The 26,998-nt window shown below is 42.4% G+C and overlaps 1 protein-coding gene and 1 non-coding gene across 3 annotated transcripts in view; one reads left to right on the forward strand and one right to left on the reverse strand.

The window, feature by feature from the left end:
- The window catches only part of LOC112414786 (zinc finger protein 791-like), a 46,675-nt gene that overhangs the window by 12,677 nt on the left and 7,000 nt on the right, over positions 1–26,998 (forward strand). Inside the window, exon 3 of one of the 2 annotated variants that reach the window (XM_024767454.1) lies at positions 8,156–8,278. The exons of the other annotated variant lie outside the window; for it this stretch is intronic. Within the exon in view, the coding sequence (XP_024623222.1) occupies positions 8,276–8,278 (3 nt within the window). The 5' untranslated portion in view covers positions 8,156–8,275. The remainder of the gene's footprint in view (positions 1–8,155; positions 8,279–26,998) is intronic. 2 annotated transcript variants of the gene reach the window in all.
- Positions 1,084–1,156, reverse strand: TRNAG-UCC (transfer RNA glycine (anticodon UCC)). Its single transcript has one exon. It is a non-coding gene; the product is annotated as a tRNA-Gly (tRNA).

Below are 26,998 nucleotides of genomic sequence, written 5' to 3' on the forward strand. Positions count from 1 at the left end.
CATGCACCAGACAGGAGTGTCTGCAGATATCATATCCCAAGTGGCTGAAATGCAAGCCTCCTGATGGAGTCTGTGAGGGACTAGTAGGATCTGCAGCCATTTGTTGTGTTCTGAGCCTTGATTTCTGTGGGTCCTTGCAACTCTTCCCTGCTCCCAGCCCTCCAGCTGTCCTGACTCCCTTAGTATTCTTGGTGAGATGAGAAATCACTGAGCCTCTCGGGCAGCATCTCACACCACTCGGGAAGCCAAGTGCTCAGTCACTACACTCTCACTTTCCCATGGGAGGAATCCTGGGCCACGGAGAACTCTTAGCATTGAGCTATGCCACCTTTGGGGAGGAGTGAGACTGTTCTTCGTACCTTTCTTGTGGTGTCTGTTCTCAGATTTTTTTGCTCCACTGGTGTGCTGGAACTTCTCCACTGGGCTCCCTGACTTCCACAAAGGTACTCTCATCCTTGACTGGTTGTCAAAATCAGTACACTGTGGGGAGATGACAGTAGAAAATTCCTCTTCCACCATCCTGCTGATGTCACTCTCTTATGGATCCAAGTGTTATTTAAAAGCGTGTTGTTTAATCTCCAAGTATTTGGGAGTTTTCCAACTATCTCTCTGTTACTGATTTCTAGATTAATACCATTGTGATCTGCAAGCATGTCTTGTATGATCTCTCTCTTTTCAAATTTAAGGCGAATTTTGTGTCCCAGAATGTGGTCTGTCTTGGTGAATGTTCCATATGATCTGGAGAAGAATGTGTATTCTGCTGTGTTTGGATGAAGTATTGCATGGATTTCAATTAAATCCACTTGTTGGATTGTGCTGTTTAATTTAACTATGTCCTTCCTGCTGGAACTCTTAATTACTGATGAGGGCATGTGAAGTCTCCAACTATAATGGTGAATTCATCTATTTCTCCTTGCCGTTCTAGTATTTTTTTCCTCGTATATTTTGCCCTGTGTTGTTATGCATGTAGACATTAAGTATTGCTATGTCCTCTTGGAAAATTGACACTTTGGGCTTTTTGTTTTGGTTTTTTTTTTTTCGCGGGGTGGGGGTGGGCACAGCAAGCGGCTTGTGGGATCTTAGTTCCCTGACCAGGGATTGAACCCGGGGCCACAGCAGTGGAAGTGCCGAGTCCTAACCACTGGAACATCAGGGAATTCCCGACACTTTGAACATTACGTAATGTTCCTCGTTATCAGTGTGAGTTTTCCTTGCTCTGAAGTCTGCTTTGTCTGAAATTAATATAGCTATGCCATATCATTTGCAGCAACATGGATGGACCTAGAGATTATCATACTAAGCGAAGTACGTCAGAAAGAGAAAGACAAATACCATATGATCTCACTTATATGTGGAATCTAAAATATGACACAAATGAACATACTAAACAAAAACAGACTCACAGATACAGAGAACAGACTGGTTGCCGGGGGGTCGGTGGGAAGGAAGGATTGGGAGTTTGGGATTAGCAGATGCAAACTATTATATATAGGATAGATAAACAACAAGGTCCTACTGTATAGCATAGGAAACTATATTCAAAATCCTGTAATAAACCATAATGGAAAAGAATATGAAAAAGAATATATATGTATAACTGGGTCACTTTGCTGTACAGCAGAAATTAAACACAGCGCTCTAAATCGACTATATACTTCAGTAAAATTAAAAGAAATATATATGTGGCTATGCCAGTTCTCTTTTGTTTAGTGTTGGCGTGGTATATCCTTCTCCACCCTTTACTTTTTTTTTTCTTTTTGGCTGCACTGGATCTTAGCTGTGGCATGCTTGATCTTTAGTTGCAGCATGCGGGCTCTTAGCTGCGCCACATGGGCTTCTTCACTGCAGCATGGGATGCGGGATCTAGTTCCCTGACTAGGGATCGAACCCAGGTCCCCTGCACTGGGAGCACAGAGTCTTACCCACTGGACGACCAGAGAGGATCTTAAAGAAGGTCCTTACTTTTAATTTATCTGTGTCTTTATATCTAAACTGATTCTTGCAGACAACATATAATTGTTATTTTGTTATTCACTTGACAATTTCTGTCTTTCATTTCTTGTATTTAGACCATTGATGTTTAAGGTGATTATTGATAGAGTGGATCAATATCTACCATATTTCTACTCTTTTCTATTTGTTACCTTTGTTCTTTGTTTCTTCATTCTCTTCCACCTTTCTTCTTTCTCTACCTTTTAATGAGCATTTTATGTGGTTCCATTTTTTCTCCTCTTTTAGCTTACTATTATACATTTTTCAGTAGTTGCCCATGAGTTTGCAATATACATTTACAACTAACCTTGTCCTGTCTGAAGTAACAGTATACCATCACTTAAATGGTTGTGCAGTTTTCTCATAACAGAGTATTCCAATTCCTCCTCCCTGCCCTTGTACCATTGCTATCATTCATTTCATTTAACCATAAGCTATAATTACTTGCTATAAGCTATAATTATATAGTTGCTGTTATGATTTTGAACAAAGTGTTTTCTGTCAGAATACATAAAAATAACAGAAATAAATCATTTTATTTTACCTTCATTTATTCCTTCTCTAACACTCTTCCTTTCTTCATCATTACCTTCTTCCTGACAAAATTGTTTTTAATGTTTATTTATTTATTTGGCTGCACTGGGTCTTAGTTGCGGCATGTGGGATCTTCATTGTGGCATGCAGGATCTTTAGTTGCAGCATGTGGGATCTAGTTCCCAGACCAGGGATCGAACCCCGGGCCCCCTGCATTGGGAGCATGGAGTTCTTAACCACTGGACCCCCAGGAAAGTCCCTGACAAATTTCTTTTAACAGTTTTTGCAAAGCAGGTGTGCTGATAACAAATTCCCTTGATCTTTGTTTGTCTCAGAAAGTCTTGATTTCTCTCTCACTTTGGAAGGATAATTTCGCTTGACACAGAATTCTAGTTGGGTGGTTTTTCTTTCAGCACTTTATTTCACGAAACTCTCTTCCTGCTTACATGGTTTCTGAAAAGAAGTTTGATTTCATTCTTATCCTCGTTTTTCTATACCTAATATTTTCTCACTCTACCTTCTTTTAAGATGTTCTCTTTGTCTTTGATTTTTCTCAAGTTTGAATATGGTATTTCTAGATGTGCGTTTTTCAGTTTTTAATCTCATTTCTCTGAGCTTTCTGGATCTGTGGTTTGGTGACTGTCATTAATTTGGGGAAAATCTCAGTCCCCATAAGCTTCACTTATTCTGTGCCCTTCTTTCTTCTCTTTCGTGTATTCCCATCATGCGTATGTTACACTTTTTATAATTGTCTCAAAGTTCATGGATTTCTGTTCCCTTTTTTGTTCTTTTCATCTCTTTGCATTTTAGTTTTGGAAGGTTCTCTTGACATTTCCTCAAACTCAGTGATTCTTTCCTCACATGTTTCCATTGTGTTGATGTGCCCTCACCCCCATCCTGCCAAAGGAATAATTCATTTCTGTGCTTTTGTTTTTTATTTCTTGTATTTCCCTTTTGGTTTTTTCTCAAGTGTTTCCATATTCGCGTACGTGACCTATCTGTACTTGCACGCCACCCACTATTTCTTTTTTTTTATTATTATTTTGGCCATGCCCTGCAGCATGTGGGATTGTAGCTCCCCGGCCAGGGATCGAACCTGCACCCCCTGCATTGGGAGAGTGGAGTCTTAATCACCAGACCACCAGGGAAGTCCCTCATCCACTATTTCTATTCGAGTCCTTAGCATATTCATCATGGTTGCTTCAAATTTCTGGTCTGATAATTCCAGCATACCCACTACATCTGAATCAGTTTCTTTTCCTTGTCCTATTGTTATCAAATCAGGGCCCGCTGCTCGCAGCTTACAAAATCAAATTCACAAATGTTGATAGAAAGGAAAGTTGTCTTTGATTAATCAGAGTGCGGGCAATCCAGGAAGATGGTGGACCCAAAAAACCACCTCCCAAGGGCCTGCTCGGCCATGAAAGTTTTAAAGGGAAAGAGGGAAGTAATCTCAATCATTGAAATAGGGGGTCACAGTCATCACTGCCCCCCACTGCATGCAGGCTCGTCAACTTGTGATCTTCCTCCAGATGTTAATCACACAGTTTGTTCACGAGGTTACTGAAAGGGAAGCTAGGGAAGAGATCTGGTCATCTGTTAATTACTTATTCTACTTATTCATTTCTACTTCTTTGAACCAACAGGCTAGGCAAGGTGTTATGTGATGAAAAGATTTGAAAGGTGTGCTTGGGCGGGAGATGAGTAGAGCATGGGGGTGCCTGGTTTAAAAGTTAGTTACATTACAACTTTGCTAAAGTGACAAGGAAAGGGACTTCCTGCTGAGGGCCGTTTCCTGCAAAGAGCTGCTTACACTGTCTCCTGAAGGTGTGTTTTTTAAGTCTTTTCTTGTGCCTTTGAATTTTTTGTTGAATACTGGAAGTGATGTAGTGTGAAAAGGAACTGAGGTAAATAGACCTTAATGTGAGGCTTTTTGTTTATCTGACTAGCCTTAGGCTGTGTCGACTATTTGTTGTAGCTGTCAGGGGTAAACTCTCCTCAGGTGTCCTTGCTTTTGTCTCCCATGTCACCTCTGGGGTACTGTAGAGACTTGTAAATAAGTTCTGAAACATACTGTTCTTTCCGTGTTTCCCACTGTGATGAAACAGGAGTCTGCTTGGTGTAGTGGCATGTTGTGGGTGGAGAGGAAATGTTCTAGCGTCCCGTGATTTGGTCTCAGTATTTTAATGAGCGTGTGTCCTTGGGCTGTGACCTTCTGTGGTATGATAAAAATGTTTGGTCTTTGTCCATAGATCTTATCAAAGATCCCCTAAGGCCCTTGGACTTTCTGAGTGATGAGAGCATCTTATGTTGTAATGAGGCAACTGCTTCCAGGCCCCTAAGATGGCTTCAGGGTATGGGTCGGTCACCAGGAAGACCAAGCTTTGATTAGAGGCTTAGAATGTTCAGCCCAGTTCCCAGCCTCTGGGGAGGAAAGAGGGACTGGAGATTGAGTTATTCACCAGTGGTCGACATGAGGGAACTCCATCGAAACCCCTAAACCTCGGGATTCAGAGAAATCTGAGTTGGTGAACACATCACCATGCTGGGAGGCTGTCATGCCAGGAGAGGGCATGGAAGCTCCCTACCCACCGACCACCATTTTGCCCTGTGCACCCTTCACATTTGGCTATTCCTGACTTGTATCTTTTACAGTAAACTGGTAATAATAAGTAGTGCTTTTCTGATAGCTCTTCTAGCCAATTAACGAAGATGAGGTATTGTCCAGGGAACCTCTGAATTTGTAGCGGGCCATGCAGAAATGTGTGTAACCTGCCCACTGCCCTGTTTGCAGCTGGCATCTGACATGGGGGCAGTCTTACAGGATTGAACCTGTAAACTGTGGAGTCTGATGTTAACTCGGATTAGTTTGTGTTAGACTTGAATTGAATTGCAGGACACCCAGTTGGTGCTGGAGAGTTGGCATAGTTTTGGAAAACATACCAAGTATTTGCTGAGAGGTCAGGCAGAAAGGCTAGAGGGGACTCAAGTTGCCTATTTCCCACCCCTCATGTCATTTAGGCACTGGTAGAATCCCAGTTGGTTAGCCTCTAATGAAGCAGATTCTTTTGAGGACAGGACTTGTTAAGAAGAGTGGAATTTTGTGGGCATATTTCAAAATGGCTATTTTTCAGTCTCTCTGAATTTTGGAGACAGCACTTTGCCCTGTGACCTCAGTTCTTTGATAGATATAAGAAGAGTCATTGATTTTTTCAGTTTGCTTTTTACAAAAAGTTTGTTGAGGATGGGACTGTTACCTTTTAAGCTCCTTATCTGCCAGATCAGAGGTCTCTGACTCCATCTTTTAATGTTTGACTGCTGATATGTTGGGAAAACTCAGTATTTTTCCTGAGTAGAGAAAATCCAGTTCTTCCTGCCTGTGTTTCTCCTTTACTTTTACCCAGAACACTTCACTCCTGACACTTTTGGTCACCAAATATGTGAGGGCCTCCCCCCACAATAAGTACATTCTCTGTGACACCAGTGGGGTGTCCTACAGCTTAACTGAATCCTATCACTGTCTGCCTGGAGACGGCATCAGATTACACAGGTTAAGGGCTAAGTCCCACAAGGCAGCCACTCCTGCCCCCCAACTTCAGATGCCAATCACAAGGAGTAGGTCCCCAGGTTACTCACAACTTCTGTCTAACTTGGCTACAAATCAGGGGTTCCCACAACCCCCTCCTTGGGTTCTGTTTGCTAGAGCGGCTCACAGAACTCAGAGAAACACTTAATTTACATTTCCCAGTTTATTAAATGATATGATGAAGGATACAAGTGAAGAGCCAGATGAAGTGATACAAAGGGTGAGGTCTGGGAGGGTCCGTGTGAAGTTGGGGTGCATCACCCTCCCCGATATGGATGTGCTCACCAACCTGGAAGCTCTCCGAACCCCATACCCTTGGGATACCCTTGGGATTTTACGGAGGTTTCCTCACGTAGGCATGATTGATTATTAACTTCATTTCCAGGCCCTATTCCCTCTCTGGAGGACGAGGGTGTTGGGCTGAAAATTCCAAGCTTCTGATCATGGCTTGCTCTTTCTGGTGACCAGCCCCCACCCAGCAGCTGTCCAGGAGCCCACCCAGAGTCGCTTCAGCGGAACAAGAGTTGTTCCTAGTGCTCTTATCCTTTAGGAATTTACAAGCTTTTAGGAGCTGGGTGCCAGTAACCAGGGGCAGAGACCAGTATATGTATTTTCCATTATTTGACAGTTGACAACTTTAGAGTCTTACCCCTCCTTCTTCCCTTTGTGCCCCACATCTGTACAAGGTGATAAGAAAGGCTGTGTGTGAACCTCCACCTTAGCCCAGCCCCTGACCTCAGTTTAAAAAACCCAGGCCAGGCTCCCTTCCTTGTTCTCGATCCATTTCCCACCGGCTTGAGAGGCCCGCCCTGCTCTCCCCAGAGACCTCAGTTTCAGAAGTAACTAACCCTTTCGTATATTCTTGGTAGGTGTGTGTTAGTCTCCACTACTCAACCAACGCTTGCAGTTGGGGTGGGGGGGGGGGGGTGTCCAGGGTCCACCTGTCTCCGAAGGTTATAGAAAAGGTAACATGGTATATATATTGCAATACACTGCATTTATTTGCTCTGTTGATAAATCCTCCAGATCTTTTCATAGCAATACCTTTTGTTTTTAAAAACTACATATGATGATGCATTTATGGAACCCATTCTTTTTCAACAGACAGTTGGCTTCTTGCTGATTTTTCTGCCAAAACCGTGAGTGAAAACTCAGATTGCCACATTATAGGACAAACTAACATACAAAAATTATGTTTGTTTCCAAACTTAATTACTGCTTGAAATTTTTATCAGCAAATTTATTCAGAAAAGAATATACAAAATGTTTTGTGGCAAGATTTAGTGATAATTGAAACATCTTTGGAATCTTCATGAAGATTCATAAATGGCCTGTGGGCAGTGGTGAGTGTCCTGACGTTCCCATCCCTCAGTCATCTCGGTCCTGCCCCATACATGACGGTGGTTGTGATTCTTTGTTTATCCTTCATACCTTGGCTATCTGTCAGTTTTCACTCAGCAGGGGTCTTTCAGTTTTGCCTCCTTTGACCTTTCAACAAACAAGGAATTACACTGAAAAGGTTTTCCGGTGGTTTCTCTTTCTCAGTGTTTCACACATGCTAGTGTTTGAGGTTTCAGGGCTGGTCTAGGACTGCGGGGTTCATACTCCCACCAGAGCCAAGTGCCCCTGAGGCCGGCGGGCTTTTAAAGTACCAAATGAGTGGGGGTAGGTAGGGATGGATGGGCGTCTCTCACAGGAAATGGTCAAAGATAAAAGTGGAGCCAGACTCATTTCATATGGTGAGGTCACTTTTAAGTCTCCGTGTCTGTGAAGAAGTGTCACAGTTCCGTGAGGGCCTCGCGGCCTTATGGTTCAGTGCAGTGTCCGTGGAGGGGACAGTTCTGGGCCCCTGCCAGGACAAGGTCGGCGCAAAGACGAGAACTCCGGCCTCCTGTCACTCAGGCACGGGAGGCGGGGCCTTGCGAACTGTCCAATCAGGAGAGTCGCTGGTTACGTACGTGTGGGCGCCAGCGGGCGATGCTCCAGTGACGTGCGTGTGTGGCGTGGACTGCTTGCTCACTCTCATTTGCTCCCCTTGTGCAGCACGTCCCCTCTCGATGCCCTTAAAGGGCTCCGGTGGCTCCGCGGCATCCTCTGTCGCTGAGACCTGCACTTGCCGCGGCAGTTGTGGGGTGGACGACAGGGAAGCCGAGAAACCGAAAAATGGTGAGTTGGGGAGCCTGGTGTTGGGAGACGGGGGCGGAGGGACCAGTTGGAACTGGCCGTTGTGGGACCCGGGCCTCCCCGCGGTCAACTCCAGACCTGCGGACCCGAGTCCACAGCCGGCGCGGCAGGCAGCGTTGGGGCTTGGCCGGCAGTCGGGACCCAGGGCGGCCTCTCCGCTCACTGCAGTGGCCGGGTCTACTCCAGATTGTGTGGTGTCCACGGGGAGGGTGATCAGGGGACAATCGTGACTCAGTATCCGGGGTTCCTGCGTTGGAGGAGCTGTGGTCTTTGGGGTCCCCAGTCCCTCCTTTCTCCCCGGGGTGGGGGGACTCATTTCCCCCTCACTTTCCCAACTTTTGAGAAACATGGTCACAAATCCACGACCCTGTTCTTGTACCCTAGATCTTCCCAGGGCAGGCAGTAAATGCCTAGATTTCCAGATCTTTCCCCACGTTCCCAAACGCCATCTTCCCCTCTCCAGTGCATAGCTTCATCATTAACTATTTGTCTTCCGCGGTGCATTTCAGACTACGCAGTATTTTAATTGTATCATTTCTCCACAGAGCCATGAATGGCTTTTTTTAAAGATTCATTTTTTTGTCTGTGTATATTTTCCATGAGAAGAAATCAGAGACTAACCACCTGGAACTACATTGTATAAGTCTTGCGCTTCCCCCCCAGTACTTTTGCTGGGCACAGACATCCTGTTTGAGCCCTTTGGGTGGAGGTTCCTCTTTGGAGACTCCTGGGTAATCTTTTTATCATAGTTCCAGGTCAGCCTTGCCCCTCCCTGAGTTTGTGACTTTATTCACTTTAAGTCTCGGTTTTTGGTAACTGTAAATGTATTTAATCAATAGATCTTGAAAGAGAGTATAAAATATTTCCAAAGGGGAAGAAAGAGGTGAATTTCAGAAAAAATAAAACAAAATATTCTATTATACCATTCCATTAGTTAAAATTTTTCTTTTTTTTGGTCCCATGAGTGACTGTGTGTAACATTCGGAGATCTGTTTTTTTCTTTTCTTCAATTATGATTATTTCCAAACAGTTCCTTGCCATGGAAATAATAATTAACTGACATTTATTTTCAGAAAGGAACAGACATTTGTGTGTTTTGTTCTTGAACTAGAAAAATGCCTTACAATTTTCTTCCTTCCTTTACACGTAAATCCTGGTTTAGAATGGTTGTGCTGGATTATTCAAACACTGGGTTTGTGTCATTTAAAATATCAGTGGTGTCCAAGGCAACAACAGTGGGGAACCGAGACCTGTGGTCAGTATTTCTAAGCTCAGGCCCCCTTAAGCCTGCAAAGGGAAGTACTCAGAGGACCAGTTGTTCTTGCTGGGGAGCCTCCCCCTGTAAGTGTCCTACCTGCTTGCACCCACTGTGGAAGGAGTCTTTATAGTAAGAGAAGATACAGACCCCTGGAAAGCTGGGGATGCACCTGTGATGGTGGGTGGGGGATGGGGAGTGATGCCCTTTTTGAAGCTGTAACTGATTTTCTTGGTGCCTGTTTTGAGATACAGGTTTGAGTCGCTTTTGCCGTGTAGGTGCACTCAGAGTAATATGAGTACATTGAGAAAGTCTGTGAAGGTCATGTGTTCTGTCTCCTGGACAAGAGTTTATGAGTTTTGGAGTGCATTTCAGTTAGAACTTTAAATTGAATCTGGCCAAGAGTTTTCTCACTTGTAAGAATTGAAGCCTGAGAAGGGAGCATTTGCATTATGTTGGAGCCTCCAGAGTTTATTTCTATGGCTGCTCAGGTGTCCTTACCCTCCATCACCAGGGACTGACCCACTCTAGGGGTTGTATCCCCACTGGGGGAGTCTGGACCTCAAGCTTGGAAATCTGGGTTTCCTTCTGAACTGTAGGGAAACAGGCTGCTTATCTCACTGATTGAAATATTTGCATTTCTTTCCTTGTATATGTTTATAAATTGACTATTGCAGCTCTTAACTCTAGTTTCCCTTAATGGTTTGTGATATAATTTACTGTGTGAGTGTATAATATTTATAGGTCTCAGGCTTTAAATGTATGTTGATTGAGAGACAGTGGGAGTAAGGCCAAGAATTTTGGAACCAGAGTATTTGTTCCTTTTAGGCAAGAGATCCTCAAGATATGAGATGGCTGTATTTGAGTTCTCAGATGGTTTTTAATTTGTAAGTCAGTTTTTGTATGTGCATGTCCTTAGAGAGCTTTGAAATTTTAAGTGCTGCAATATTACTGAAGCAAATGAATTCCTTTAATTGATATGAGGAAAACTATTCAAAACTTAGCTAAGTCATTGAAAATCCTAGTATATTTAATGGATTAGACCCAAATTCCTAGTGCATTACACATTACTTATTTCTGAAATAACCCCCAGAGTGAGATATAAGGAGAAACTATAATGCCTCTCTTGTAATTTTAGTTAGAAGGAGATATGAAACTTTTCACTTTTTATGCTTTTTATAAGTGTTAAATGTTTAAAGGAGTAAATCTTAGCATGGTTTCCTCCATAGAAAAGTAAAAAATAAGTTAAAATTTAAAAATTAAAAGCAAGTTAATTAAAAGTAAAGCCTGTTAAATAGAAAAATACGGTTTATGCAGATTACTCAGTTAATCTTAAATAATCATGCGAAGGTTAGGAAAAGGCTGTTAAGCTAAGAAGGTCTAGGGCTTCCCTGGTGGCGCAGTGGTTGAGAGTCTGCCTGCCGATGCAGGGGACACGGGTTCGTGCCCGGTCCGGGAAGATCCCACATGCCGCGGAGTGGCTAGGCCCGTGAGCCATGGCCGCTGAGCCTGTGCTTCCGGAGCCTGTGCTCCGCAACGGGAGAGGCCCCAACAGTGAGAGGCCCGCGTACCAAAAAAAAGAAAAAAGATAAGATCTAAAGTAGACTCACTCCAGAACACCCTGGCCCCTCAAGTGCTCTTGGTTCAGCCACCCCCAATAACCAGTACTGATCATTTCTTGAGCATCTTGATTTGGTGTTTTCTTTATCAAAAAGGAAGCAATTGCAAATGCATATCTTTCTTTCTTTCTGTTTTTTGGCCACACCACATGGCTTGTGGGATCTTAGCTCCCCGACAGGGATTGAACCTGTGCCCCCCTGCAGTGGAAGCGTGAAGTCTTAACCTCTGGACTGCCAGGGAAGTCCCCAGACTCCGCATTTTTTGATGTTTGCTCACAGTTAAAGCCTCACCAATCTGTTAAAATAACAAGAATTCAACTAAATAAATGTTAAAGGTCTTATTGGCTTTATTAAGTGATTGGTGGTGAATTGGACAGCATCGCATCTAGCAAGTAGAGAGGTGTCCAGATGGAAGGCTTAGATGGGCAGAAGGGGGAAGAGGTAAGGAAAGAGTGGATTATCTCGTCTTTCTTTGAGGGACAGAAAAAAACCTATGCGGGGACTTCCCAGGTGGTCCAGTGGTTAAGACTCAGTGCTCCCAATGCAGTGGCCCCGGGCTCAATCCCCGGTCGGGGAACTAGATCCCACATGCCACAACTAAGAGTTCACATGCCGCAACGAAGATCTGGCGTGCTGCAACTAAGACCCAGTGCAGCCAAATAAATATATATTTTTTTAAAAAAGGAAAAACCTATGTGGTAGATTACCTCGTTGGTGTTGACCAGAAAATTCCAGATTGGTTAAGATGACATTCCTAGGGGAGGTCGTATTTGCAGTTAGGTTAGGTATTAAGTGTTGGTTTGGTGACATGGGCTTAGCACAAATGATGCCATTTGGGGCCTACTGTTTCTTTTTAACACCTCCCTCTTCCCCTTGTGCCCTGACCTGGACAAGCTGATGAGAAGTCTGGGTGGCCTCCCTTCTAGAGGTGGCAGGGGGTTCCAGCCACACAAGCTTCTGCCCTTGGGCAAGAATTTTTGCCTCAGTCCCACCCTCCACCCACAGTGAACACCAGGGCCAGGCTCCTTTTCTTGGTTTGTGAAGCCATTTCAGAGCTACATGAGAGGCCAGGCCCGCTCTCCCCCACGAGACCTCTCTTCTATGAGTCGTCACCCTTTTCTTATCCTCTTGGTGGGTGTGTACTACACCGGTGACAGCCTCAGCCACACCTCTGCAGGTGACCATAGCAGCTGGCACTGTGAGCGGCATGGCCACACATGATCACCACCTGTCTGCCTTCTCCAGCTCTGACTCACTCACCTGCTCTGCTGTCTGATGGCGGCCGGCGCTGTGGGCTGCTGGGTGCTGGGGAGCTCAAGCTGTGAGCTGTGCTGCCCTGTGTTGCATTGCTGACCATACCAGGACTCAGTTCTGTGTTCAGCCGAGCAGAATTGTCAGTTTTAAGAACTCCTAGGCATTTGGGAGCAGCAGTATGGGATTGGAGCTCTCCTTAAATTAGTCTTGGGCCAGTGTGTTTGCTGGGATTTAACATGTAAGGCAGAAGTGGGAAAGAGAGACAATAGCCTGTGCAAGAGCTGGGCTAGTTGGGTGGTAGTTCCTGACAGAGCAGTTACTGGAGAGAAAATAGAGGGGGAAAGGCAATCATTAGATGGTGGCTGAGTCCCCACTCGTAATTCCAGAGAATTCCCCAGGACCCTTGAGTTCTGCTGCTGCCTTTATTGCAACAGAGATCCTGACCTTCAGGGTTACAGGGGACAACACCATGGCACCCATGTGGCACAACCAAGGGCTTCCTTCAAACCTGATTTAAGCCCAAGTTCCTTATACTTTATAAAGCAGCCAGATGTCATAGAGGAGGCCTGTGACCCTGATAGCACTGATGTGTGAGGCTCTCCAGAAGTAGAGTTTATAAATACCAGAGGATACCCCCTCCCCCGAAGTATTCAATATAACCAGTGATTAAAAAAAGCAAAAGCGGGGGGGACAAGAGGGAGAGGACAAATGAAAAAAATAATGAAACAAAGGTCCACAATTTGACCCAATTGGAAATCCAAAATATACAGAATTTACACAACGAAAAAGATGAAAGGGCACTACTTGCTTTGGTGCCTCAACAACATAGTTTATGAAGTAATTTTGCCATCTGTTGTGCGGCACTAATTCTCAAACTTTCATGCAAATAATAAATACTAGGGCTCAAATTACAGTTATACCTGGGATCCCACTAAATTTAAGCAAGGTACCCCTGATAAATTTCGGGGAGTTACTAGATATCATATAGAAGACTAATAGGTATATTTCGCCTTAACTTTGAGAAGTGTCATCTTACCTAAATTCCCTGTGGTCTTATCACCCACTGTCCTAAAATAGCCACACCCAGCAAGGACGGTCTGATCCAGTGAATTATAAATGAAATTTTAATTTAGTCTTTGCCACTTTCAAATTATATTGATAAATGAGACACCACTGACCTTACCCCCTAGTTAAATATGGCCCAGTGTAAATTTAACAGGGTTTTGAAAGATTGAAAAACATTGTACAAATCTGTATAGTGAGGAGGTGATTAACCCCCTGTGCTTCTCCTTTTAATAGCCTTATTTGGTCTCTTCTCAACCCTGGAAAAAATGAATGACACCTCACACTGGATTACAGCAACCTTGAGGCTGTGATTTCACCAAATAAGCCCCAATTCCCAGCCCCCAACATAATGGAAATTACTGGCTCCATCCACTCAGCAATGTAAATATCCTGCTCCCACAGATTTGGCTAAGTCTGTTCTGTTCAGTGTCTATTTCAGCAGCTTCTCAGCTGCAGTTGGCCTTCACCTCGAAGGGGCATGGTACACCTTTACCTGTTTACCCTCAGGGAACCTCAACACCACTGTGACCACGCACAGTCTCTGCAGGCAGGATCTGAACCGTAGCCACCTTGGTCCAGAAGCACAGGTGTGACATTACACCAACGACATCCTCTTTCTGAGGACATCAGAACATAAAAGTATTGACAAAAAGAGCTCCTAAACAGTAGACAGGCCATTGCTGGTATATGATGTGAGGTTCCTGCCACCTAGCTTAAATCCCTAACAATTATTTGGTAACCTGGGGCCCGCTCTCCCTGACACAGTGAAGAAATAACTGTTGTCCCTCTCTGTACCCACAACCTTGTCTAGATTCTTCTGGTGTTCTGGAGGCATGTTATTCCTTGTTTATGAATTTTACTTGAGCCCATTTATACTATTACTTGTACATCGACCCACCTTGAATATTCCCCCTACAAAAAACAAAAAGGCTCTGGACTCAGGTCGAACTACCAGATGACAGGCACTTCCCTTAGTGCCATCAGACACTGATTCACGGTAGAGGCTTCAGTGACCTCGTCTCCTGCCCCTGGAGTTGCCATCAGTAACTGCCCTAGGCTCCACGCTATATGCCATTCGAGCTGCAGTTATCCCTTCTGACAGAGCTGTGCTAAACACAGATAGCCCTGAGGATGTGACCCTTCACCCAGATTCCCGTTGTGATTTGGGACCTGTGAACAGCACCCCAAGAGCTCAGCTCAGCTCAGCTATGGAGACCCCCTTCAGGCAAGATACAGCTAAACCTGGGCCCCCTGCCATAACCTACCTGCAGGAGGGGTGGCCTACCCTCTCTTCAGTCCCTTTCTGAAGAAGGTCACCCCCTTCCCAGACCCCTAGGCTCCTTGGGGAGCTCCTTAGGATTCTCTGAGTGAAAAGCAGTGGGAGTTTTAGGCATTAGAGACAGCATCACCACAATCATACATGATCCAGCTCAGGCAGAGTTGCTGCTTTTCATCCCTTATTTGGGACATTCTGATGAAGGATGGGACTCAAGGGTGCACAACTGACGAAACATCAGGCTGTCGTCTGAGCCCTGATCAGCAACTGACTTTATCAGCATGTGTTTATAGACCCCTGGATGGTTGTCTAAGAGTTGCTCCTTTGTGGTAAAAGAATTCTGAGACTCTCTTGCCTAACAGATACCCACGATATAAATCAAGGTAGGGATTTCCCTGGTGATCCAGTGGTTAAGACTCTGTGCTTCCACTGCAGAGGGCACCGGTTCAGTCCCTGGTCAGCAAACTAAGATCCCACATGCCGAGCAGCCACACACACAAAAATTAAGGTAACACTCGTCTGTCCATGTCAGAGTTCCAGGCGCTGCTAAAAGTAACCAAGGCACTCATTTCACTTCTCAGAATATCCAGTGCTGCACTGTGGAACACAGCATTCAGTGTAGTTTAACCCTCTCTTGTAAGTCTCAGAGTCTAGGCCTCATAAAAGCACCAAAATGGCTCATTGAAATAACTTCAGATCAGTTGATTGAAAGATGACCTCTTTCAGCCATCAGTCATCTGAGATGAATATTAAGGCATCTGACTTCATCTTTTTTTTTTCTAATAACACTTTCTCTCTCTCTATAGCAGTTTTAGGTTTATAGAAAACTTGATTACAGAGTTCCCACTTAACCCCTCTGCCTTCATATAGTTTGCCCTGTATTTTTTTTTTTTGGCCATGCCACAGGGCATGCGGGATCTTAGTTCCCCCACCAGGGATTGGACCCACGCCCCCTGCAGTGGAAGCAGGGAGTCCTAACCACTGGACCCCCAGGGAGGTCCCTGCCCTATTTTTTATATCTAGTATTACTGTGGTACATTTGTTACATTTGATGAACCAATACTGATGCATTAAAGTCTGCAATTTACAATAGCGTTGACTCTTATGTTAGACAGTCTGTGGGCTTTGGCAACATAAAATGAGTTGTGTCCATCATTTCTGTATCATGTATTCTACTTTCATGCTCTAAAAGGCCCCTGTGCTCCACCTATTCATTCATTCCTCCCTCCCACCCGAAACCCCTGGCAGCTGAAGGTCTTACTCATAGTTTTTTCCTTTCCAGAACTATGGTTGGAATAATATAGCGTGTAGCCTTGTCATATTGGCTGCTTTCACTTAGCAATATGATTTAAGGTTTCTCCATGTCTTTTTGGTTTGATACCTCATGTCCCTTTTTTTTTTTTTTTTTTTTTACTATGTATAAAAGCTTCCATCTGCTAACCCCAGCCTCCCACTCCATCCCTCCCCCACCCCCTCCCCCTTGGCAGCCGCCAGTCTGTTCACTATGTCCATGATTCTGTTTCTGTTTCATAGATAGGTTCACTTTCTCCTGTGTTATATTCTAGGATTTCTGTAGTTTTGCCTTTTACGTAAGATCTGTGGTCCATTTGGGGTGAATTTTTGCAAAAGGTGTAGGATCTGTGTCTAGACGTTCTTTTTTTCAATGTGGATATCTAGTTTTCCTGGCACTATTTGTTGAAAAGACTGTCGTTTCTTCATTAAATTGCCTTTGATCCTTTGTCAAAGATGAATTGACTAGATTTGTTTGGATCTATAGGAAATCATTGACTTTGTATGTTAACTATCCTTTGGTCTTACTGTACTCTCTTATTAGTTCAGGGGTTTTCTTTGTTGTTGTTGATTCTTTTTCTCCATAATCATGTCATATATGACAAAAGACAGTTTTATTTCTTACTTTCCATTCTGTATACCTTACATGTCCTTTTATTCTGTAAGCTTCCAGTACAGTGTTAACTAGGACTTGTGAGAGAGGGGACATCATTGCCTCCTGATCTTACCAGGGAAGCATCTAGCGTCTCACCATTAAGTGTGATGTTAACTGCAGGTTTTTTGTAGATGGTCTTTCTCAAGAAGAAGTTCCTCTCTTCCTAGTGTGCTATCATAAATGGATTTTGGATTTTTTTCAAATGCTTTTACATTTTTATTTTTTCCTGTTTCATTCCTCATATTAATAATTTGGCTTTTCTTCTTTCTTTCTTTTTTTTTTTTTGGCCGTGCTGTGTGGCTTGCAGTATCTTAGTTCCCCAACCAGGGATTGAACCCAAACCCTCAGCAGTGAAAGCACAGAGTCTTAACCACTGGACCACCAGGGAATTCCCATGTCTTTTCTCTTTTTTTCTCAGCTTATATAGACATTTCTGAATTTCACCTCTTCAAAAAACAGATGTTTTGTTGATTTTTCTCAATGATTTCTTGTACTTTCATTGATTTCTTCTCAAATTGTTACATCTCTTCCTGTGCTTACTTTGGGCTTAATTTCCTCTTCTTTTTTCTACTTTTTAAGGCTAAACGCTTAGGATCATTAATTACAGATCTCTTTCTTCAAGTATATGCCTTCAATGCCATAAATTTCCCTCTACGCCCACCCTATTTTTGCTGCATTCCACACGTTTCGGTAAATTGTACATTCATTTTTATTTAATCAAGGTAATTTTTAATTGCTGTTGAAACTTTTTCTTTGATCCATGGGTTATTTAAAAGTGTGTTGTTTAATCTTGAAGTATTTGAATGTTTTTAAATATCTTTCTATTATTGATTTCTAGGTTAACGCCTTTGTGTTCTGAGAGTATATTTTGTATGATTTCCCTTAAGATTAGTTAATATGTGTTTTATGTCCCAGAATGTGTTGTTTGTTTTGGCCACGCCACACAGCTTGCAGGATCTTAGTTCCCCAACCAGGGATCAGACCCGGCCCCACGGCAGTGAAAGCACCCAGTCCTAATCACTGGACCACCAGGGAATTCCCCCAGAATGTGTTCTATCCTTATGAATTTCCCATGTTAACTTGAGAAGGATGTGTATTCTGCTATTGTTTGATGAAGTAATACACAGTTTTCAGTTACGTCCGGTTGTTTGAGGGCACTGTTCAATTCATCTCTGTGGCTTTTCTGAATTTCTTCCTGCTGGTTCTCGTAATCATTTATTAGAGGGGTGTTGAAGTCCAACTGTAATAGCGGAGTCGTCTGTTTCTCCTTGTAACTCTATCCATTTTTCCCTAGTGTATTTTGCCACTCTGTTGTTGCTGTGCACGGAAGCACTAAGGATTACTTTGTCTTCTTGGAGACTTGACCCCTTTATCTTCATGCATTGCCCCTCTTTATCTCTGTGCTTTGTCAGAAAGTAATATGGATATTCTACTTATCTTTTAATGTTAACATGATAACATCTTTTTCCATCCCTTAGTCTTAATCCATCTGTCTTTATTGTGAATGCGGCTTTATTACAGACAACATATAATTTTTTAAAATCCACTATGACAGTATGTGGCTTCAATTGTTGTATTTTTAGGCCACTGACCTTTTTATAGGTATAGTTGATTTACAAAATTATATCAGTTTCAGGTATACGACCTAATAATTCAAAATTTTTATAGATTATACTCCATATAAAGTTATTACAAAATATTGGCTATATTCCTTGTGCTATACGATATACGCTTGTAGCTTTATTTTATAAATAGTAGTTTGTACGCCTTAATCTCCCACCCGTCTTTCCCCTCCCCACTTCACTCTCCCCATTTGTAACTGCTAGTTTGTTCTATCTGTGAGTCTGTTTTTGTTTTGTTATATTCATTTGTTTCTTTTAGATTCCCCATATAAGGGAAATCATACAGTATTTGTCTTTCTCTGTTGACTTATATTACTGAGCATAATACCCTTCATCTACCCATGTTGTTGCCAATGGCAAAATTACATTCTTTTTTCTGGCCAAGAAGTATTCCATTGTATGTATGCACCACATCTTCTTTATCCATTCATCTGTCGATGGACACTTAGGTTGCCTCCATATCTTGGCTATTGTAAATAATGCTGCTGTGAACATTGGGGTGTGTGTATCTGTTTGAAATAGTGTTCATCTTCTTCAGATATATACCCAGGAGTGGAATTGCTGGATCATATGGTAGTTCTATTTTCAGTTTTTTGAGAAATCTCAGTACTGTTTTCCATATTAGTTGGCACTAATTTACATTCTTAGCAACAGTGTACAGGGGTTCCCTTTTCTCCACATCCTCACCAACATTTGTTATTTGTGGTCTTTTTGATGGTAGATGTTCAGACATGTTTGAGGTGATACCTCGTTGTTTTGACTTGCATTTCTCTGATGCAGTGATGTTGAGCATCTTTTCATATGCTACTTGACCGTCTCTATGTCTTCTTTGGAAAAATGTCTACTCAGGTCTTCTATCCATTTTTTAATCAGGTTTTTTTTTTTTGATACTGAGGTATATGAGCTGTTTATATCTTCTGGATATTAACCCCTTATCAGTCATATCATTTGCAAATATTTTCTCCCATTCAATGTGCTGTCTTCTCATTTTGTCGATGGCTTATTTACTTATTCTTTAACCACAAAAAGTTTATTGGTATACATACCTTTCCATATTTTCGCCTGTATTTAAATTTTTTCTTTTTATTGATATTTTATTGACATACAAAGTACTTTAAATGTAGTATTAACCAAGTTTTTTTTACAGAATTTTTAATTTTTTATTTTATATTGGAGTACTGTATAGTTGATTAACAATGTTGTGTTAGTTTCAGATGTACAGCATAGTGATTCAGTTATATATATACATGTATCTATTCTTTTTCAAATTCTTTTCCCATTTGGGTTGTTACAGAATATTGAGCAGAATCCCCTGTGCTATGCAGTAGGTCCTTGTTGGTTATCTATTTTAAATATAGTAGTGTGTATCTGTCAATCCCAAACTCCCAATATATTCCTCCCTCCCACCACCTGTCCCCTTTAGTAACCATAAGTTTGTTTTCTAAGTCTGTGAGCCTATTTCTCTTTCGTAAATAAGTTCATTTGTATCACGTCTTTTTAGATTCCCCATATAAGCAATATTATGATATTTGTCTTTCTCTGTCTGACTTCACTTAGTATGATAATCTCCAGGCCTGTCAATGGTTTCTTTAGATATGCAAAACCTTTTAAATTTAATTAGGTCCCATTTGTTTCTTTTTGCTTTTGTTTCCTTTGACCCCAGCCCCTTACTCCCTGCTCCCATATTTTTCCCTATGCATCTCTTCCATCTGGCTGTTCCTGAGTTGTATCCTTTATCATAAACCAGTAATAGTAAAGCCAAGTGTCTTCCTGAGTTCTCAGAATTGTTCTAGCAAATTACCAAACCTGAGGGAATGTCAAGGCAATCTATGACTTTGTAGGAGGCTGGGTAGAAATGTCAGTAGCCCAGGCACCCTGTTTGTGGCCAGCAGCTGAAGTGGGGGCAGTCTTGTGGGAGTGAGTGTTTATTAATCTGTGAGGTCCGACACTAACTCCAGGTAGCATTCATATTGACTCAAACTGGTTGACACATATTTGATGACAGAGTTGGAGCAGTGGTGTTAAAAAGACACCACATATTTGACGTAAGGAGGGGAAAACACTGTCACAAGTGCTTCTGTCCTCTACCCCCACCTTTGGAGAGCAGGGAGGCTAGAGGAGTCTCAAGTGGGTGTTTCCACCACACACACACACGCACGCCCCAGATCAGTTGCACTGTTACAAAATAGATTATTTTGAGGACAATTCTTGTTAAGAACAGAGTATTCTGGACATGGCTACTTTTTTGTCTCGCTGATTTTGGAGACAGCGGTTTCCCCATGACCTAAATTCTCTGATGGGTCTATTGTTAATATTTAGTTTGTTGTTTTTTTCCTATGAGGGTGCTAATGCCAGCTTCTAAGCTCCTTACATGCCAGATCAGGAACCGGAAGTCTCTGACCTCAGTTTTTATTTTTGTCTGCTGACAGCTTTAATACTTTCATCCCTCCTTATTCCTCTTTGTACCCCACATCTGTACAAAGCGCTAAGAAAGCCCGAGTGTTCCTTCCTTTGATGCTGGTAAGAGAGTAATAAGTCCATGGAAGTTCCTGCTCATGTGTGCAAACTGTCACCCTAGCTCACCCCCTAATCTCAATGAAAAAACCCAAGCCAGGCTCCTTACCTTGCTCTCTGAAGGCATTTCCCACCTGCTTGAGAGGCCCGCCCTGCCCTCCCCAGACACTTCCATTATAGAAGTAAAAAACTTCATACCCTCTTGGCATTGAGTGTGTGCTGTCGTCAGCCTACACATCTGAGCCAAATCTCAGATGGGGTCCACAAGAAAAGGGAACATGGTCTGTATATTGCAACACACTGCTTAATTATTCTATTGAGGGACTTCCTGGTGGCGCAGTGGTTAAGAATCCACCTGCCAATGCTGAGGACACGGGTTCGAGCCCTGGTCTGGGAAGATCCTACATGCTGCGGAGCAACTAAGTCTGTGCGCCACAACTATTGAGCCTGCGAGCCACAACTACTGAAGCCCGTGCACCTACAGCCCATGCTCTGCAACAAGAGAAGCCACCACAGTGAGAAAGAAGCCTGCACACCACAACAAAGAGTAGCCCCTGTCGTCACAACTAGAGAAAGCCTGCGCATGGCAACGAAGACCCGACGCAGCCAAAAAATAAATTAATTTAAAAAAATTATTCTATTGAAAAATCTTCCACATCTTTTTATACCAGTTCATGTCACCCTTTTTTTAAAATTTAATTATTATTTTTAGCTGCGTCAGGTCTTAGTTGCGGCATGCGGGATCTTTCATTGTGGCGTGCAGGGATTTTCGTTTAGGTGTGTGGGCTTCTCTGTAGTTGTGGCATGTGGGCTCCAGAGCGCGTGGGCTCTGTAGTTGTGGCATGCAGGTTTAGTTGCCCCGTGGCGTGTGGGATCTTACTTTCCTGACCAGGGGTCGAACCTGCGTACCCTGCATTGGAAAGCGGATTCTTTACTACTGGACCACCAGGTAAGTCCCTTCACCCTTTATTTTTAAAAAGTGAATATGAGGGTGAGATTATGTAACCAGTTCTTTCAAAATAGACACTTGTCTTGCTACCAGTTTTTGCTACCAGAATCTGTGAATTAAAACTCAGGTTACCACATCACAGGGCAAACATAGTAAAATTATGTCCTTCTCCAAACTTCATTAATTCCTTATTTATTTTATCATCACATATATTCAAAAAAGAATGTACAAAGTGTTTTTTTATATAAATTTTATTTTTTATTTTTGGCTATGTTGGGTCTTCGTTGCTGTGTGCGGGCTTTCTCTGGTTGCGGCGAGCAGGGGCTACTCTTCATTGTGGTGCACGGGCTTCTCACTGCGGTGGTTTCTCTTGTTGCGGAGCAAGGGCTCTAGGCGCCTGGGCTTCAGCAGTTGTGGCACGCAGGCTCTAGAGTGCAGGCTCAGTAGTTGTGGTTTTCGGGCTCTAGAGCGCAGGCTCAGTAGTTGTGGTTCATGGGCTTAGTTGTTTCGCGGCATGTGGGATCTTCCCGGACCAGGGCTCGAACCCGTGTCCCCTGCATTGGCAGGTGGATTCTTAACCACTGCGCCACCAGGGAAGCCCATACAAAATGTTTTATTGGAAGATCTAGTAATAATAACAGCATAAACATCTTTGTAATCATCAAGATTCATAACTGGGCCGTTAGGCAGTTTTTAGAGTCTCATGATGTTCTGCTCCCTTGTTCATCTCTGTGCTGCCCCGTAGATGATCTCTGTTGATTGTTTAGTTATTCATACCTTTACCATCTGTTCTTTTCACTACACAGTGTTGTTTTAGTTTTGTCTGTTTTGACCTTTCAGTAAATGAGTATTAATGAAATTACAGTCAAAATGTTCTCTGGTTGGTTCTTTGCAGAAGTATGTTTCATACACATCTAGGGTCTGAGGCTACGGGCCAGTCAAGGTACTCATCCATTGCAGTGGTTATAGGGTTCAGCTTTTTCCAGTTAAAAAAATTTTTTTTGGTCGTGCCACACAACTTACGGGATCTTACTTACCCAACTAGGGATTGAACCTGGGCCCTCGGCAGTGAAATCACGGAGTCCTAACCACTTGACCTCCAGGGAATTCTCTCCAGTTTAATTTTTAATCTCCTTAAAAATACATTTTCTATATTCTTGCATTAGTCTCCAAGTACATAAATCCTCTGGACATTAGAGAAAAATTGCTAAGCTGTAGATAGTGATCAAGTTCGAGTGTACAGGAAATGGCAGTGGAGTGCATCAGTTGATGCTTCCTCCATTCGTGCATAATTTACGTACTTGTCACCTATGGTCATCAACACTTGGGATTACTAAATTGACTAAATTTTTGTCCTAATCAGTGTGAAATGTAATCTGCTTGACATGTTGTTTCATTACTTCCTATTACCAATCAGACAGATATTTTCTCATACGTGATCTCACATCTTCTGTTAAACATGTTTTGGTTATTTTCCCTTTTTTTTTCCCCCTTAATTATTGTGTCCGTTCATCTTACTTCACACACTAACCCTTTAACATTGCATGTATTTTTTTCCACCTGTTGTTTGTCTTATAACTCCCTTAGTTTTAATATGTTTGAATTGGTCAGGCTCTTGCTTTAGGGCTTCTTCTTTTTTTGTTTTGGTGGGGGATTGTTTTAATTAATTTTTGTTTGTTGTTAGTCATCCATTTTATACACATCAGTGTATATATGTCAATCCCAGTCTCCCAATTCATCACACCACAACCCCCATCCCTTGCTGCTTTCCCCCCTTGGTGCCCATACGTTTTTTCTCTACTTCTGTGTCTCAATTTCTGCTAAGCAAACCAGTTCATGTGTACCATTTTCTAGGTTACACATATATGTGTTAATATACGGTATTTGTTTTTCTCTTTCTGACTTACTTCACTCTATGACAGTCTCTAGATGCATCCACGTCTCTACAAATGACCCAATTTCGTTCCTCTTTATGGCTGAGTAATATTCCATTATATATATGTACCACATCTTCTTTAACCATTCGTCTGTCGATGGGCATTTAGGTTGCTTCCATGACCTGGCTATTGTAAATAGTGCTGCAGTGAACATTGGGGTGCGTGTGTCTTTTTGAATTATGGTTTTCTCAGGGTATATGCCCAGTAGTGGGATTGCTGGGTCATATGGTAATTCTATTTTTAGTTCTTTAAGGAACCTCCATATTGTTCTCCATAGTGGCTGTGTCAATTTACATTCCCACCAACAGGGCAAGAGGGTTATCTAGGTATTTTTGGCTGCTTTGGGTCTTCGTTGCTGCGTTGGGCTTTCTCTAGCTGCAGCGAGCAGGGGCTACTCTTCGTGGCGGTGCGTGAGCTTCTCATTGCAGTGGCTTCCCTTGTTGCAGAGCATGGGCTCTAGGCACCTGGGCCTCAGTAATTGTGGCACATGGGCCCAGCTGCTCTGCAGCATGTGGGATCTTCCCAGACCAGGGCTCGAACCCATGTCCCATGCATTGGCAGGTGGATTCTTAACCACTGCACCACCAGGGAATCCCTCCCTCTTTTCCTTGATGAGTCTGGCTAACGGTTTGTCACTTTTGTTGATCTTCTCAAAGAACCGGGTTTTAGTTTTATTGATCTTTGCTATTGTTTTCTTTGTTCCTATTTCACTGATTTCTGCTCTGATCTTTATGATTTCTTTCCTTCTACTAACTTTGGATTTTGTTTGTTCTTCTTTCTCTAATTCCTTTAGGTGTAAGGTTAGATTGTTTATTTGAGATTTTTCTTGTTTCTTGAGGTAGGCTTGTATAGCTATAAACTTCCCTCTTAGAATTGCTTTTGTTGCATCCCATAGGTTTTGGGTCATCGTGTTTTCATTGTCATTTGTCTCTAGGTATTTTTTTTATTTTCTCTTTGATTTCTTTAGTGATCTCTTGGTTATTTAATTACGTTTAGCCTCCATGTGTTTGTGGTTTTTACATTTTTTTCTCTGTAATTGATTTCTAATCTCATAGCGTTGTGGTCAGAAAAGATGCTTGATATGATTTCAATTTTCTTAAATTTACTGAGGCTTCATTTGTGGACCTAAGATGTGATCTATCCTGGAGAATGTTCCATGCACACTTGAGAAGAAAGTGTAATCTACTGTTTTTGGATGGAATGTTCTATAAATATCAATTAAATCTATCTGGTCGGGCTTCCCTGGTGGCGCAGTGGTTGAGAGTCCGCCTGCCGATGCAGGGGACACGGGTTCGTGCCCTGGTCTGGGAGGATCCCACGTGCCGTGGAGTGGCTGGGCCCGTGAGCCATGGCCGCTGAGCCTGCGCATCCGGAGCCTGTGCTCCGCGACGGGAGAGGCCACAACAGTGAGAGGCCCACGTACCGCAAAAAAAAAAAAATCTGGTCTATTGTGCCATTTAAAGCTTGTGTTTCTTTATTAATTTTCTGTTTGGATGATCTGTTCATTGGTGTAAGTGAGGTGTTAAAGTCCCCCACTATTACTGTGTTACTGTCAATTTCCTCTTCTAGAGCTGTTAGCAGTTGCCTTATGTATTGAGGTGCTCCTATGTTGGGTGAATATATAATTGTTACATCATCTTCTTGGATTGATCCCTTGATCATTAAGTAGTGTCCTTCCTTGTCTCTCGTAACATTCTTTAAAGTCTATTTTATCTGAGTATTGCTACTCCAGATTTCTTTTGATTTCCATTTGCATGGAATATCTTTTTCCATCCCCTCATTTTCAGTCTGATGTGTCCCTAGGTCTGAAGTGGGTCTCTTGTAGACAGCCTATATATGGGTCATGTTTTTGTATCCATTCAGCAAGCCTGTGTCTTTTGGTTGGAGCATTTAATCCATTCACGTTTAAGGTAATTATCGATATGTATTTCCTATTACTATTTTCTTAATTGTTTTGGGTTTGTTATTGTAGGTCCTTTTCTTCTCTTGTGTTTCCCACTTAGAGAAGTTCCTTTAGCATTTATTGTACAGCTGGTTTGGTGGTGCTGAGTTCTCTTAGCTTTTGCTTGTCTGTAAGGCTTTTGATTTCTCCATCAAATGTGAATGAGATCCTTGCTGGGTAATCTTGGTTGTAGGTTCTTCCCTTTCATTAAATATGTCATGCCACTCCTTTCTGGCTTGTAGAGTTTCTGCTGAGAAATCAGCTGTTAACTTTATGGGAGTTCCCTTATATGTTTTTTGTCGTTTTTCCCTTGCTGCTTTCAATAATTTTTGTCTTTAATTTTTGCCAATTTGATTACTATGTGTCTTGGCATGTTTCTCCTTGGGTTTATCCTGTATGGGACTCTCTGTGCTTCCTGGGCTTGGGTGGCTATTTCCTTTCCCATGTTAGGGAAGTTTTTGACTATAATCTCTTCAAATATTTTCTCAGGTCCTTTCTCTCTTCTCCTTCTGGGATCCCTATAATGCGAATGTTGTTGAGTTGAATGTTGTGCCAGAGGTCTCTTAGGCTGTCTTCATTTCTTTTCATTCTTTTTTCTTTATTCTGTTCTGCAGCAGTGAATTCCACCATTCTGTCTTCCAGGTCACTTATCCATTCTTCTGCCTCGGGTATTCTGCTATTGATTCCTTCTAGTGTATTTTTCATTTCAGTTATTGTATTGATCATCTCTGTTTGTTCTTTAATTTTTCTAGATCTTTGTTAAACATTTCTTGCATCTTCTCCATCTTTGCCTCCATTCTTTTTCCGAGGTCCTGGATCATCTTCACTATCATTATTCTGAATTCTTTTTCTGGAAGATAGCCTATCTCCATTTCATTTAGTTGTTTTTCTGGGGCTTTATCTTGTTCTTTCATCTGGTACATAGCTCTCTGCCTTTTCATCTTGTCTTTCTGTGAATATGGTTTTTGTTCCACAGGCTGCAGGATTGTAGTGCTTCTAGGGCTTATTCCTCTTAAATGAGAAAATTCTATTTTTGGATCAATGAAGCATTTACTTGTGACTTCTAGAAGTGTCCCAGTTTTTTCTTTCACGTTTCAATCTATAATGAATTGGCTATTGCCCATGGAATACAGGGGAATACAATGTCTTTCCCAGTTAGATAACATTTTGTTAGAGATATATTTGGGGAGAAGTAACATCTTAGTGATGTTGGGTTATTTCTAAAAACATCTTTTGTATTTTCATTTATCTCATTCTCCTTTAATGTTACCCAACAAAAATTTAAAATTTTTCCCATAAGGATCATTAAATACCTTGTTCATTC

Source organism: Neophocaena asiaeorientalis, unplaced genomic scaffold (assembly GCF_003031525.2).
Source record: "Neophocaena asiaeorientalis asiaeorientalis breed wild unplaced genomic scaffold, Neophocaena_asiaeorientalis_V1.1 scaffold87, whole genome shotgun sequence".
NCBI lineage: Eukaryota > Metazoa > Chordata > Mammalia > Artiodactyla > Phocoenidae > Neophocaena > Neophocaena asiaeorientalis.